Genomic DNA, 15,692 nt, shown 5'->3' on the forward strand with positions numbered 1-15,692 from the left:
GTCCTTGTGTTTTGATGCATTGTGAACAGGGGATACACAGATGCTGTAAAGTCATCCCTGTCTTTAGTTACTGATTATATTTTAAACTGGCGCAGTGCTTTGGAGCCTGACTCTAACACCAACTAGTGTTTTATATCACAGGACTATTATCCCTCTACAGGATGATAAATGATTTTGGCACAAAGAGTGTGACAGACGTGCTTATGAGCTTCTCAATTTATTTACATTCACATTAGCTCTTCTACTCCCTAACTCTTTGTTCCCACAGATTCATCTATATGATAATGTGTACAGTAATTACTGGGACGATTTCCTTTATCGCCTTCTGTATACTTCAGTCCTGCTGCTGTTTCCTTGATGTGTTTTTATTTGTGCCTCTTGTGTCACTGTCATGCAGAGATCTGTCTGCTCACCAAGGGCAGACGGACAGCAAGCGTTCGGGCAGACACCTACTGTCGACTCTTCTCCCTCTCTGTGGACCATTTCAATGAGGTGCTTGAAGAGTACCCCATGATGCGACGTGCATTTGAAACTGTCGCCATTGACCGGTTGGACCGCATTGGTAAGACACCATTATTTTCTCTTGTGGCTAATTGGTTGAATCTGTTGCCCGTCATTATGCCTTGTTGTCTTGTCCTAATCAGATCCCAATTGCCCTTATTTCCTCATAAAAGCATTGTGTGTGCCATCTTGTGTTGCATGACATGTATGCTACCATTTTTGTTTACTTTCGCCACTTAAAAAAAAATTCAAATCCGTTCTGTTGTAACAAGTATTAATCCTCTAATGAGCAAAAGTAGCATTTTGTGGTTGGATTAATTGGAAGGCGGTGCATGTTGCAATCAGGGAGGGAGTCTGGTCGCCCCCTTCTTTGGTTTGGTGTTGACCCCCCACTGGAAGCCACCTAGTGGATGGAAGCTAACCTCACGTGCATGTGTGTCTGGCTCTCTGTACACTCATCCAAACTCCTGGGTATGAGCAGCACCCCACCTAATTACAGATTTCTAACTAAATTAAAATCAGTGCTAAGAGAAATGTTACCATCTGGTGTAGCTCAGTTGACTGTCAAGCAGGCTCCTGATCAGTTAAACATACCGTGCCTTGCAAAAGTATTGATAGCAGTTAAACTTTTTTGATTTTTTTCCACTGCCAACACGAACTTGAATATATTTTCTTATGATTTTATGTGATAGATTAGCAGAAAGGAGCTTACTAATGTAACCCTTAACTTCCCCACTTTATCCAAGGTTCACTTGAATAAAGTGTATGTACCCTGGTCTCTAACAAACATCTGGGGATTTCACAGCTCCTCTTACTCTGAGATTGCACACAGTTAAACTATTTGCTGCACATAGGTTAGATCAAAATTAATACCCCTGACAAAGTTTAATTTATTGTAATCTTTTAATTTCGGTTTTTAATAGTGATGCAGCCCTGCATTCATAACTATAACCTCAAAGAGAATCTATCAGATTATAGATTAATTATCCGCATACCAATAGAAACGTGCAAAATATTTGATTTAAGAGATTTAAAATGTAAGATTTTAAAAGCAGTTAGACCAATACAGATGTTTAAGAGATCTCTGTTTCAATAATAACAGAAACTAACATTTTGGGGTAATGAAAAAATAATTAGAAATTTAAATCTGACAGGGGTATTACCGTAATAAGATTTATCTTAATAATTATTTTTGAGGAAACCCTTTGTGACCTGGATTGTATTTAAGTATATCATAGTAAGGGGGTAACTAAAATGCATGCACCCTTGTGAGATATGCATTAAAGATAAATGTGCACCATATATCCTTTTCTTCCACTTCATACTTTTATGCTGCTTTTTTTGGTCTATCACATAAAATCCTTACAAAATACAATCAAACTTATGTTTCAACTTCATAAAATTTGGCATAGTACAAATGTTTGAATATTGTTGCAAGGCACCCTGCTACACTGTCAAGGAATAGGTCAATTACAGTCAAACTAATTTATAGAAGAATACATGATTAACTCTGCCATGGCAGATTTAGAGAAGGATACGTAATCATTACATTTAACAACACAGACATTTCACAGTTACAAAAGGGCACATGTATGTAAAAACTGGTTAATAACTGGGTTTGCTTATATTGTAGTTTCCTTGAAATCTGATCAAACTGTTCCATCTGAACCATAAATGTCTGAATCACCATTCAGCTACTTTTAGGCCAAGTCACATTTGCTTTGCAGAAGTGACAACACTGTAAATGTTTATGGAGCATTCCTCTGAACAGCTGATGTCACAAGTAGTGTTGTCTAAATATAGACAACACTAAAAAAGCCTTTTTTGTCTAAAAAAGTAGGCTAAAAAAGCCTACTTTTTTAGACAAGTAGGCTTGTCTAAAAAAGACAAGCCTACTATATTAGCTAGAAATATATTTATATTTTATGTGACAAAAATGGAATATGGACTGGTTGTTGAAATTCACATGTAAAGTCTCGCCTCTAAAATCCTAAAATGTACACTGCTTAAGTCAGAATAATTCACGAAGCTGTGATTCTCAAAAACCTCTATTTAAATGTAATACAGCTATATCAAAGTTAAGTCTATCAATTCACATTGTTGTTTAGAACGGAGATGAATTGCTTGTTGGTATATTTCTCCCATAGTTTGACAAGAAAATACACCAATATACTGTTTCATTTATATAAAGACAATACCCAAATGTTTTAATATATATGGTTTGGCTTGAAACTAAGATTTATTTGATATAAATCTGGCTTTTTTATTGTAATAGCTGTGTTAGATCAGATCAGATCATTTCAGAATTGTTGAAATTTTATAAAATTAAAAAACTCTCGGTTATCAAGTTGTATTATTTAATTAGAAATCTACTAATGATATCTTCCAGAGTTGGTATATGCTCCTCGGTGTTGTGTTTTTCTACAGCTTTACCTGACAAATGACACAAGGTGCTGACTGATTAATGCATGGATCAATTAGTAAGCACTTGCAGCTTACTACACGATTATAAGAAAAACCCACAGAGCCCTGCAAAACGCTTGGTGTCAGAATGAACCCAGAGATATAAATAGCGTTTGTGTTTATGGAAATGAGAAACATGAAATGATGGTAGAGGAATCAATGATATCTGAGTATAATTTTCACATTTCTGACCTAAATTATTTTCACTCGTTGGAGATAAAGGTTGCTTAAAATGTTTATTAAAGTTATTGTCATGTCATTGCATGAAAGGATATCTTGGCTGCATCAGTCAACAAGCAAGATTTTCCAAAACAGTTTAGATTGGTCTTTTCTTTTTTCTTTGTATGACCTTTGAATTTGGGATGGGAGTCCGAGACAACTTGCTGATATTTTGATTTATCTACTCATTTCACTCCATTTAGAGTATATTGTATCTGGAGAATTGTCCATTGACTATTGTCTCAATGAAAAAGACATGAGGATTATTTTGGTATCTTAGCCAGCCACAGCAGCCAGTTATTAAAATGTAAAGATAATTAAAACTCCATTGCCAAATTACAGATAAAATGGCTATTATGGTAAAAGAAAGTGCTATTGCATTATTGGTTAATCTGGTGCAAGCATAAACTCTTACCGTGCACGCTGGGATTGGTCTGGTCTGTTTTAGACCAGAGAGTCTCTGAGCCTTACTAGACTTGCCCACACCATGTGTAAGTCAGTCTCTCTGACCAAGATACTGTTTTAAAACAGTTCAAAGATAAGCTAGTATCCTCCAATTACAGAGGAGCCCTGACCCATTGCCAATTTAGAAGCTCTACACCCTTCTATGGAATCTTGGCAGAGACATAAATAACAGTGTCATCAGCATATAGCTGGAGCTTCACCAGTGTTTCCTTTAACTAGAATTAATGGTAAGGATATGGAGTTGCACAGCCAGACACTTGACTTGAATGTGATAGAGAATCTGTGAAGGAAAAGATTGAGGTGTTGGCAAAGGTCTTCTAACCTTAAAGACAAATTTTAAAAGTACCAACATCCTAAAACCCAGTCAACTGTCACAAGAATTATATAATTGTTTTTTTAAGTAATTTCAACAAAATTATTTCTAATGACTATGTATGTCTATGAAGACTGATCCACATTACATATTTTAATTTGTAAAATGCAAAAGAACAGTTTGATTTATTAATATTGTTTTAGATGTTTTTAGTCTTTTGAGTGATATCTGTCTCATATTGGGTTAGAAACATTTCTTAGTTGAATGAAAAAAGTAATATCCTTGTATGATTTACTGAATGCCATTACTATTTAATTGCAAACAACCAAATATTTTCTTAAATTTAGGATTTTTTTTATTTGACGTTTGTGTTTAATTTCCATGTCAATTACAAAGAAATACAAGATTTTATGATATTATTTAATACATTTTTATTGTTTATTCTTTACCCTTACGTGTTTTAATGACTGTTCCTTAGCCATAACCAGTGTCACTGGTGATTTAAATCAAACTACAGTGTATACTATAGTATTCTTCTGTAATGAGGAGATTATTTAGTGCTTTTTAGTGGCTAAATGTTTGCTTAGATGGTAATTAATCCTTGGAATAAGTTTTATAAGTCACAGTTTTACTTATATCCAATTAAGAGTATCAAAAAGTCTCAAATTTTATCCGTACTAATTTAGTCCACTTGATCAGTGTGATAAGATGAAATTACGATACAAATGGTAAAACGTTTTACACCAAAGTCCAGCCATTCACATTTAGTCATTGGCTTTAAACCCTCTATTTTCTCAGAGAGCATATTTTTATCACAAAGATACCTTCAGCAAAACTAGATAACAGCTTAGATACTAAAAGCAGTTTTAAAAGGTTGAGTTGATTACTCCGTAATTAGAAAAAACAATACATCACTTAGAACTTAACTGGAAACCTTCTCTCAACATGAAGTAATCACTAATTACTGTTTTCTATATCTCCACTTGGGACTGTCCAATCCTTTCAGTCTGTTTTGGGAACAGACTGAAGACACTGCTGGCCTGATTGACCATGTGAGTGGTCAATTTTATGAGTCTGTGAGCTAAAAAATAACTGCCATTTTCAAAGTGGCTACACTACAGGCAAGCCATGTAATCCTCACAAGCAAACAGCACGTCTAACCCTTGGTGCAACGATGGCATGCCTTCATGTGAATCATAGAAGACTGCGATTTTCTACAGCAGTATATTAGGCTTAGATAAATGACGAAGTGTTTGCCAAGGTAGCAGAGGAATAACAAGCCATAAATGTCACCACTGACAGCTAGATTTGTGGCTTGATACCTCACCTCCAGGGATCACTGAATCAATGGAACCACAACAGTTTTTTTGCTGAGTAGAGCGAAGTTGAGTGGCGCGTAGGTGTGCTGTTCTAGAACCACAGATGCAAAAAAAAGTAGTAAACATTGAAAGAGAGCAACACAATTTGACCCTATCTAAGGAAGTTCAAGAATACATGACATTCAAAGTCATTAACATAAATCAGTCTGAAAAAACGTTGCAGATGAATTTAAAGGTTTTGGGACAATACTGAACCACAGTGAAATACTTTATGCTTTAATTTTACAGCCAATGTCTCCAAGGGCACTTCAGACTTATCCATCAACCATCTGAAGCTGGTTTTCCACTGAAAACCCAGGTTTTTCAAAACCGGGTTTACCCGCTAACCATCAGTTTTTGGCTCTTTTCACATTTTGACCGAAAAAGGTCTAACCCCTTGTTGGCGTGCTGCGTGGCCACTGTCCCCTACCACTGTCTGTCACTCACCCAGCATCACGCTTGGTGAGTGAGTGTTAATAATGTTGACAATGTGAACACTGAACTCACGGGAGTAAATCGTGGAGAGTAACATGGACGGGAACCAGAGTGTCGTCACTACTCTATTATTTCAGTCTTTTATCTTTCTGAGTCCCTCTTACCATGTTCATTGAAAGTAATCGTAGTTGTTTTCCGTCCATACGTTGCATTCATGGTGTCACGTAATTTAGGGGTTAACCCTGGTCAGGTGTTCTCACTGCATGCCGATCACAGCCAAGGCGATTTTAACATGGGTCGCTTGCCGAAACGTTAGACCCGGGTAGACCTGGATTAGTGAGCTGTTCCCACTGCCACTAAAAGCAGATTGTTCATAGGTTTAAACTGGTTTTTCGGCCAGTGTGAAAGGGCTACAAAAGATCCTGAACAACATCAACTGCATTTTATCACTATGCTAAGGACAGTGTTCAGGATCAAACAATAATGAGAAAAAAAAAAAGAAACAATGTTGAAAACATATGTGAGCTAACAACAACACAAATGTTGGTATCATATTTGTTAAAAATTACTCTGATGATCTGCAAACGCACTGAAACGTATTGATTGAATTGACTAAAAATGGAGCAGCTTGAATATATTTGTTCTAAAGCCGATGTTACATTTTAGAAAAGGAAGATTGTATAGCCAAACATAACATTTGAGAAAAAAGAACGATTGCACTTAATAATACAATACAATAAAGATGGGGGTTTATTTTATTGTGAAGTTTTAGGCACTTTACAACCTACCATAATACAACTACATCAATATCACATATAGCTAAGATATACGTGATAGCATACATCTAGCTAAGAAAACAAAACCAGTGATGATTATTTCCTTCTTAACTGAAAGTCATAAAAGTACAAATAGCTCGTAGCAACAACCACTCTGTTCATCACTGTGGCTAAAAAGAAAAACAAGAACAAAGCTTGCAGTACTTAATATGGACCTAAAGGACAAAGATATTCCTCACAGTTAAAGGCAGGAACAGCTAGATCCACGTTCAGAAAATATAGACAGTAGGGTCTGCTTATTTAAAGCTTTATATTTTGGATGAAGAATTGAAGTTTTCAAACTGAAGGATGTTTTTCTGACCTCTAGATTTATTTTGACACCTGGCAGGCTCTGTGAAACAATACTTAGAAAAAGTTATTCAGAACAAATATTCAAAATCTTTATTTCTGCAACAATTCCCCATTACCTTTTAGCTGTAATGTGACATTTACGACACTAAAGCATTGACTCACCCTGCTTTCAGGATTAATTAAATAGAAATATTCTTCAATGCTGCAAATTTGCATAAATCAGAAAGACAGTTAACTTATTTTCACAGTACGTTCTTCAGGGTAGTATATGTTTTTTTATGTGCCCTTAAATGTCAGCTGATTAACCAATATTTGCCCTTTTGTATACGAACTGCCAGATGAGTTAGATTTTCACTATCACTATATATTGGACAGCGAAAGCTCTGCACACTGACCCAGTCAGGGTGCTGCAGAACAGATTTGTCCTTTCAGACTAATCATGAAAGGGGTTTTGTCTCATACGATGGAAGGTATTTTGTCATGATCAGTGCTGGTTGTATCGTTTCTACGTATTGACTGCATTTGGTAATCTGCTTGTCTTGCTCTTTAAAAAAAAAAAGAGAAAAATAACCATGCTTTGAGAACAATATTTTGTTGCACCTTTGACGTTATCCTTCATCTATCTAAAAACTGTTTGACCAGGAGTCCATCTTGAGACGAGCTCATCTCGTTTTCAAGAATGCCCTGGCCGACGAGTAGGCACCAGGTAAACTTCTTATTCTGATTCCAGTATTTGGACAGGGCCAGATTTAACACATTCAGCCTTGCTAAATAAATCCAGTCTGCAAAAATTATCATCACAACAGCTTGACTTGTTGCTGAAGTTTACATTATCTGTTTGATTTTTGCATCCTAAACACATAACTTAAGTTACCCACACCAGAATTTCCTACATTCTGATGGACACATTAAAATATCAGCAACTAAGACAATCAAAGAAACAAAGGAATTTCATCCAGTTCTACATGCCATTTTTTCCTAAATGAAAAAAAATATATAGTTTATGGTAAGGTGTGATTGTTTTAACTATCAATGTTTTCTTTGTATCCTTTCCTGAAAGTGTATTCAGAAAAATCATATTTCCAAATTAGTAAGAATTTTACTAATACAACACCACATACAGTTCATTTCAGCTTTCAAGGTTTCATTTCATTATTTATTCATGTTTTCACCCAATTAAAAGTTTGTTTCTGATTGTCTGACCCGTCTGTTCTGTCGTGTGTAAAATAAAAAAATAAAAATGCATGACCTTATGCAGGTAAAATGTTCAGGTCCCTGTTTTCCTGCTTAAACATGCCTAATAAAAGCAGGCTACTGCAGAAATTTAATTCAGATTCTATGTGCCGCCACATGTTTTACATACAAGTTTTGGATATCCTACCTCTTCTATAAAAAACTGGAAACTAATCAAAGTTTTTTTTTTATCTCAATTTAAATGCTAATTATGATAAACTGGGACAGAGAGGTAAATGTTTTTTAAGTTGGAATTTTTATGAATAATGTTGAAAAGTGAAAGAAGCAATGATAAGACATAACACATCCGAACTGATTTTTAATTTAAAACTCAGAACTATATTAAATATAAAGAATAAAAACTAAAGTTTCCTTTAACCGTTTTGGGGATTTTTTTTTCTTTTTCTTTTCTTGAATCTGTAAATAATAATCAGCATAAATTAGACCTTCACAGATGTGCAGAACTTTCACTTGTCATGTGCATTGCTGCACCTCCGTGCCATCACAGATGTTGCCTTTTTAACTTTATGGCGATAACAGCAGGCTTGTCCCTCCTCTTTAGCCTGGAGGATTCAGCATTCACATTTCCCCCCACAAATAGGACATTTTAAATAGCCACATCTATAGCTTTTTCACTCTGTTCCAGTTTGTCTGAAATGAAATGCAGCCAATGGAAAATAGTATCATTAAAAATTCTAGATATTTAATTTATATATTGTTCTATTTGTTTTAATGGCAGAGTCACAGCATGTGTTGGCGTTATGCATTATCCAAAAGTGTGATTACTGATGCTACCAGACCACAGTTTGTTTATAATGCATAATGTTTGCATTTGTCTATAGAATACATTTTTATCTTACCTTTTACCCATAAATATTTCTTTACAGTTTAGAAGTATGTTTGAAAATGATCACTAATCATCAAATGAACAGATTGTATAAAGATTTAACAATAGGACATTATTCCTCTTAAATTCTCCCCATCTTTAAGGACTACAGAAGGAAAATAGCTACAGTAAATCTGGTAAAGATTATCTCTTTTCATTTTGAGATTGTTGTTTTCTTGGCACTGTCCTTATTTTTTATTTATTTTTCTTTATTAAAAAAAATTATTACTCTATTTTAAAAAAGTAAGTAACTTACTGAGTTGTGAACTCAGTAAGTTCACAACTCTGGAAATTTGGATACTTTTTACATGCTGGTACTGACTTTAGCAAATTCCAAATTATTTTTTAAAACTGCAAATAAGGGTTTTCAATATTTGTAAAAGAGATTGTAACTCAGCAGATGCTTGACTGAGACCAGAGGGATACAGTATTATTTATATATATATATATTAAAAAAAAAGACTAAAGGTCAATGTTTTAAAGTGTTATATTGATTTGTATTTATTAGTCATGTTGCCATTAGATACCAGCAAACAGCAGTCTGTATAAGAAGTAGCCTACATATGGAATGTAGAATACTATCCTAGCTTAAAGTTTACAAGTTTATTGTATTATTTTTGAGCTTCTTGGCATGTGATAAAGTGGGGTTTGTCCTTTTACCAAATCAGAATCCCTATCATAATAAAGTTACCTCCTCTTGTGGACAATTGCTTTCTGTAACTGAACAACTTTGGTAAAGAGAGGTCTAAACTACGAAATAACCATATGTTAAAGAACAAAAATAGCTACTAAAGTTTGGTCTTTTGGTCTAGCAGCTTGAGTGAAAAGATTATACCTTTAAGCACATCACCCAACTCTCATAGGGATAGTACCCAGGCAGTATTGGATTTACAGAGCAGAAAAAGTTAGGCTTTTACCCAGCTGGTCAGCCTGAAAATTGTATGAATCTATTCACCAGCAGATTTCTGTTTGTTTATTACTGTACACAACAATTCTCAGGTTCAGAGTCTTACATTTTTAAATGCTATAATTTCAGACAATAGATGCCTGTATTAAATTTTACCCTTCATTATTTCAGTTTTGGTTTTAAACATTATGTGTTTCATTTGCTTTACATGTGCTTGAATGGTGTGTTGCTAAGTTTTAAAATAATTCCAGTATAATGGTATTAAACTTAAGGTATTAAAGACACATCAAAGCTTTATGTTTTACTACAATTTTACAACAACTTACATTAAAGTACGGTACATTGATTTTGTTTGTAGGTTTATTTTTTAGAAGTAAAAGTAGAGACATTTCCTGTTGTCCAAAAGTGCCATGTTAAAAGATGATGTTATTAATTTTATTATTTAAATTATTAGAAAGCTGCAGCATCCTAATGTAGCAAAAGTTTTTGAACTGCTACCGGTAAATGTTTTTTTAAGAAGTGCATGTTTTTCATTTAATTCATGAGGACTTATGCCTGAATATTTCCTCTAAAATTGTCACCTTAAATCTTTATTTTTTATTTTTTATTTTAACATTTAGAGCCATGAGATAAATGACACTGGTCTGTGTTGGAAAATGGAAACCAGGTTTAAGGAGCTAATGACAATGCCATTTTTTCTTTTGTACTGATGATAATTGCATCATGAATGAACTGCAGCTCTTCAAAAATCTTGGTGACCAATAAGGATTAGAAGATATCCTATGAAGATTTGAAATTGAGAAATATATATATATATATATATATATATATATATATATATATATATATATATATATATATATATATATATATATATATATATATATATATATATATATATATAGTAATATTGTACAGTATGTTGAGATTGTATCACAAATACCTTCAAAGCAAGGTTTCATTTTCTGAAATTAAATGTTGGTTTTTGTTTTTTCAAGAGTTAAAACTGCTTCCAATAAAGATCTGTTACTGGGAGACATAGAAATTAAACAGCTCAGTTTGAAATAATGAATCCATGTATTTTCATTCCACTCCACAGGGTTTGACCCTTTCACCTTTAAAATTGCCATGTAAGCCAGATTGTAAGTTGACAGTTGTTTCAAAGTCAGCCTGTGTTTGTTTTAGTATTTTATTGCCAGACCCTGTAGTGGTTGTTTTGAACCAAGTCTTCAGCATCAAATAGAGCGCTGGATTCTGAAAAAAAAAACTAAAATAAAATTGATACTGCCAAAGTATGATTAATCCATTTTCGGAAGCTACAGCTCCAAACTTCTGTCTTATAGCTGAATGCATGGCTTATCAGCAGCCTTGGGTGAAGCAAATCCTTCCAAACAGTAAACAATGTGGAGAAATTCTCCACCATCAGGGACAGGATCAAATGATTGATTGACTGAAGTGTAGACCTTCACCACACTGAAAGTCCACTCTGTCTTCTTTACTGACAATGTTTCATGGATTTCAGGTACAGAAGGACAGCAATAATTTCAGGAAACACATTCTGTAAGGAAACGTTATGGATACCTTAAATGTAAAATCAAATCTTAATCTTAAATCTAAAGTCTTTTGGATGGGAGCTGTTCCTTTTTGCTAAATTTTTCCTATAAAAGCAACAAGAGTTTGCTGTTTAATAAGTAATAAGCCACATTTATATTTGTAGCCAAAGCATTTTGACACACTGGAAACATTTTTATTTGGGCACAAGATGTTCCTTACAGACCTTAAACATTCTCAATAAAAAAAACAAAAATTTTAGGCTAGCATAATAAATGGCAACTTCTCTTAGCTTTTCCATTTTATAGACTGGGCAATAAGACATAGTAATATTTAACTCTTTAAACCTTTAAACGTATGTATATTAAAAATGCTCTCTCATCATTCTGTATTATTATTGAAATTCTCAGGGGTTAGGGTTATTATTATTAGTTTGTTTTTGCTGTTTAAAAAAGTTTTATATTTTTTTCTACATATTTGAGCCTGACCATAAAATTTATTTAGTTTAAGACTTTTACACATACTTGCTAGCTGTACCAATAACATTAGTTCTTTCTAAGTAATATTTTTTAACAGTTTAGTAGAACATTATACTAATAATAAAACTAAATTTATTTTCTCAAAAAAAAAAGAGAAAACAAAATGGACTTCATTTTCAACTGCACATCATTCAGCTGAGGTGTAATTTTCGGTAACAATGAGTCAATGCAGCTAAATAATTTACAATTATTTTACAAATTAAGACTAAATAGGTTTTTCGTAAAGTACTAAATACATGTTATAGCAAAATTCTAGGTAAAATAGACTGCTATGTCATTTAATTAATAGAACTTAGAATTTCTAATTTCCGCCTTTAAAAAGTGTCCAGTATTGTGGCGTGTGGGTAAATCATCCATAGCTCCTCTGTGTTTTGACCTTATCACCCCCATTGTCTACGTCATCATGTCACATCCCTAAATAATCTTTGTCTCTTATGTGCCCTTTACTTTTGTCAAATCTTTTATCTGCTCATAGTTATGACTGTTAAATGTATTTTAGTTTTTACTAAAAAAATGTAGAAGTGCTAAATGGGTCTATAAAGATGCAGTTTGTGAGATTGAATTAGGTGCAGTGATCTGATTCTATTTAAATATATCTATATATATATCTATATCTATATCTATATCTATATATATATATATATATATATATATATATATATATATATATATATATATATATATATATATATATATATATATATATATATATATATATATATATGTGTGCAACGATGCATCCCTTTAACAGCTTAGAGCTGTAATTTAGGTATGCTTTTTAAGATCTGAAACTTACGAGCTGCAACTTTGTCGCCTGAGGTCCTGCCCTTCTCTTTTTTCTCCAAAAGTTTTTTGTTGCTGCATTGGTTAACTCTCCTAATTGGGTATCAACAGGGAAGAAGAACTCATTGCTGCTGCAGAAGTTCCAGAAGGATCTGAACGCCGGCGTGTTCAACACACAGGAGAACGAGATATTGAAGCAGATTATCCGTCAGGACAGGGAGATGGTGATGATGGTGGACCGCAAACAATCAGTTACCGGGATGAACTCGACTCCAATGTCAGGAAACTCCATCATTAACTCACCAGCCCAGCCACTCTACTCCACCGCCTTTGGCACCACTCAGCTACAGCAGTCCTCTGTACCCATGACTTATAGTGCTTCGGCTATTGCCAACGCCTCTGTTGCTCGCATGTTGCCAGTTGCTGCTGCTGCCGCCGCTGCTGCACAGGGGGGGTTCCCAGCTCCCAGTCTTTCCCAAATTAACCTGAATTCCTCTTCACAGACAGCATTTCAGCAGCAGGGAGCAATCATGTCACCCTGCTCCTTCACGGCGGCCATGTGCAGCCCGCCCGTTCAGACCCCGTTGGCTAACCGGAGCTTCCAGTATGGTTCACCAACGGCCTCCCAGCTGTCGCTTATCCAGCAGCCCATTGGCCAACAATCTCTACCCACCCAGCAACAGCTCGGTCAGCAGCTGGCTACTTCAACTGCTGCTGCAACCTCAGCGGCGCAGCAGCAGGTCCCTTCACCTCAGAGGGGAGACATCCACAAGAGTACCCAGGCTCTTCAGTCTGGCAGCTTGAGTCGAGATGTCCGACACCTGTCGGCCTCCCAACCATCACTGCCACATGACACATCCCTGGGGCCCAGAGCTCATCAAACCTCTGGGGAGTCTCTGGCCTCCATTGTGCCACTGACAGCAGCAGCCATCCAGGGAATAAGTCTACAAGGTGGCATCCGCACTACGGTGCCCCAGCGGGTCAGTCTGTTCCGCCAGATGTCGTCGGGAGCATTGCCCCCGGTGCGTTCGGGCGCTTCGGTGGCTGCGGCAGTGGCAGCTGCATCCTCATCCTCCACTCAGCACAGGGAATCCCCTGGATCTAGAAGAGATTCTGTCCTCAGCAGTACAGAGACTGAACAGGACAAAATGCGGTTTGCATCAAATTTATGATTCCATATGTCCTATCGAGTTTCTTTTTTTTTTTTTTACTTAAATGTGTTTCAATTCATCTTTAAGATGGGTATAGAACAAAAGAGGTAAAAGAGGGATTTATGAGTTTATTTGTTTCCCTCCAACTTTCCTCTAAAGTAACCTCATAGAAATCTTATATGTATGTAAGCCCTTGTATAATATTTTAGAAATTTTTGTCTCCCTAAACTTAAGAATGTATATTATACGGATACATGTGAATGGATGTTTGAGAGAGTGGGTGTGTTCAGATGCAAGTGTGTAAAATCCAACTACTATATTGGCAAAGGCAATTTAAAGCTGTAGTATAAATATGAGTCTTCCTTTCTAAGAAATATATGAAATCATATATCATGTATGAAGTTTTTTTATCATAATTTTTATTTAACTGTTATTGTTTATTTTTGATTTCTTTTTAACTGGAATGCAATGTCTTTTTTTATTTTATTTAACTCAGTGAAGAGCAAAAAACTGTCTTCTCATGTTTAATGTTGAAGGAATCATTGGATAATTATGAGTTAAATGAACTCTGAGAAAGAATTTTTAAAATAGCAAATTCTTAAAAAAAAAAAAAAGAATAATTTAGTGAGACTTGCTTCAGTGCTCATAATAAAAACTGTAACTGAGTATTAAGTCGCTCCCATTCATGAGAATACAGTTTGTTGAATGGTTATATCCCCCTAAGGCAGGCTCGCATTCAAACCATGACAGCGTTATGGGTCCAAAGGGAATAGGTAAAACTGATGCTGCTTCATTGTTTATTTCTTTGATGAAGAAAGAGCTTGGAGTTGAATATGAATGAATGATATTGATTTTTTTTTTCTTTCTGATTTCATATGGTTGAGATCTTACGTAATGTTCCTTAAAAAAAGAATTCTGTGTATATTTATAATATTTATAAACTAAAGATTATCACCATTATGCAATAGACTGTGACATAACAAATACCTATACGTGTGCTGTAAATAGTTTTGTAGATCTAGGATTTACAGATACTGTGTTGTGCATTCTCTATCATAACAATGTCTTACTTCTATCATCTATATGCGACAAAGGTTAAATGGCATAATACGTATGTTTCATAAGAGATGAGCAAACCTTAATGCAAGAGCGACCAGAACTTGATTCAGAGAAAAGTTGGCTTGAAGAGCATGTATGCTTTCCTCGCTCTTCTCTGCCTGTATGTTATATTTAGCACTAAAACAAGTTGTGCTTTTACATCAGTTAAGTTCAGTGTATTATATTCACAAACAAGATGTTTTACCTTTCTTTCAATCTAAAGTAGATAGGCTACTTTAAGCTGTTACGGTCATTACACTTTCTAAAAAATGCTGATGGATTTTCCATTATTTCTACTTTTCATACTGGAGGGTAGATACATTCATTTCAATTCTTATGAATTGCATCTCTTAAAAATTCATCAACTTAGCTTGTCCCCTGTATGCTAGTTAAGATTTATTGCCTTATACAGTTTGAAGGTAAAGCATTAAAAACTGCTCTGTTGGGTTAATTTCATTGGCCAATCCCTTGTCAAATTAGGGACTAATCCAGCCATAATTTCTTAACAACCCAGGAATGTGTGAAAGTGATTGTCTAAAAGTTTAAAAAGTTTTAAAAAGTATCCATTAAAGTCAGAAAAAAAAAGAAAAGGCTTCATAAACCATTTTACAACAATCTTATACATTTTTTTGCTCCAGTGTGTTTAAATAAAAGTTGAAAAAG

The 15,692-nt window shown here is 34.8% G+C and overlaps 1 protein-coding gene across 2 annotated transcripts in view; it reads left to right on the forward strand.

Moving 5' to 3' along the window:
• Window positions 1–14,545, forward strand: part of LOC119776562 (potassium/sodium hyperpolarization-activated cyclic nucleotide-gated channel 1) — an 89,051-nt gene extending 74,506 nt beyond the window's left edge. Inside the window, exons 7-9 of one of the 2 annotated variants that reach the window (XM_038275034.1) lie at window positions 398–562; window positions 7,524–7,587; window positions 12,892–13,210. In XM_038275034.1, the coding sequence (XP_038130962.1) occupies window positions 398–562; window positions 7,524–7,587; window positions 12,892–13,078 (416 nt within the window). In that variant the 3' untranslated portion in view covers window positions 13,079–13,210. Of the gene's footprint in view, window positions 1–397; window positions 563–7,523; window positions 7,588–12,891 lie in introns of both variants that reach the window. The other variant, XM_038275033.1, reaches the window with a different exon arrangement.
• The last annotated feature ends 1,147 nt before the right edge of the window (window positions 14,546–15,692 follow it).

Source organism: Cyprinodon tularosa, unplaced genomic scaffold (genome assembly GCF_016077235.1).
Source record: "Cyprinodon tularosa strain WSP-4 unplaced genomic scaffold, ASM1607723v1 ctg94, whole genome shotgun sequence".
Lineage (NCBI taxonomy): Eukaryota > Metazoa > Chordata > Actinopteri > Cyprinodontiformes > Cyprinodontidae > Cyprinodon > Cyprinodon tularosa.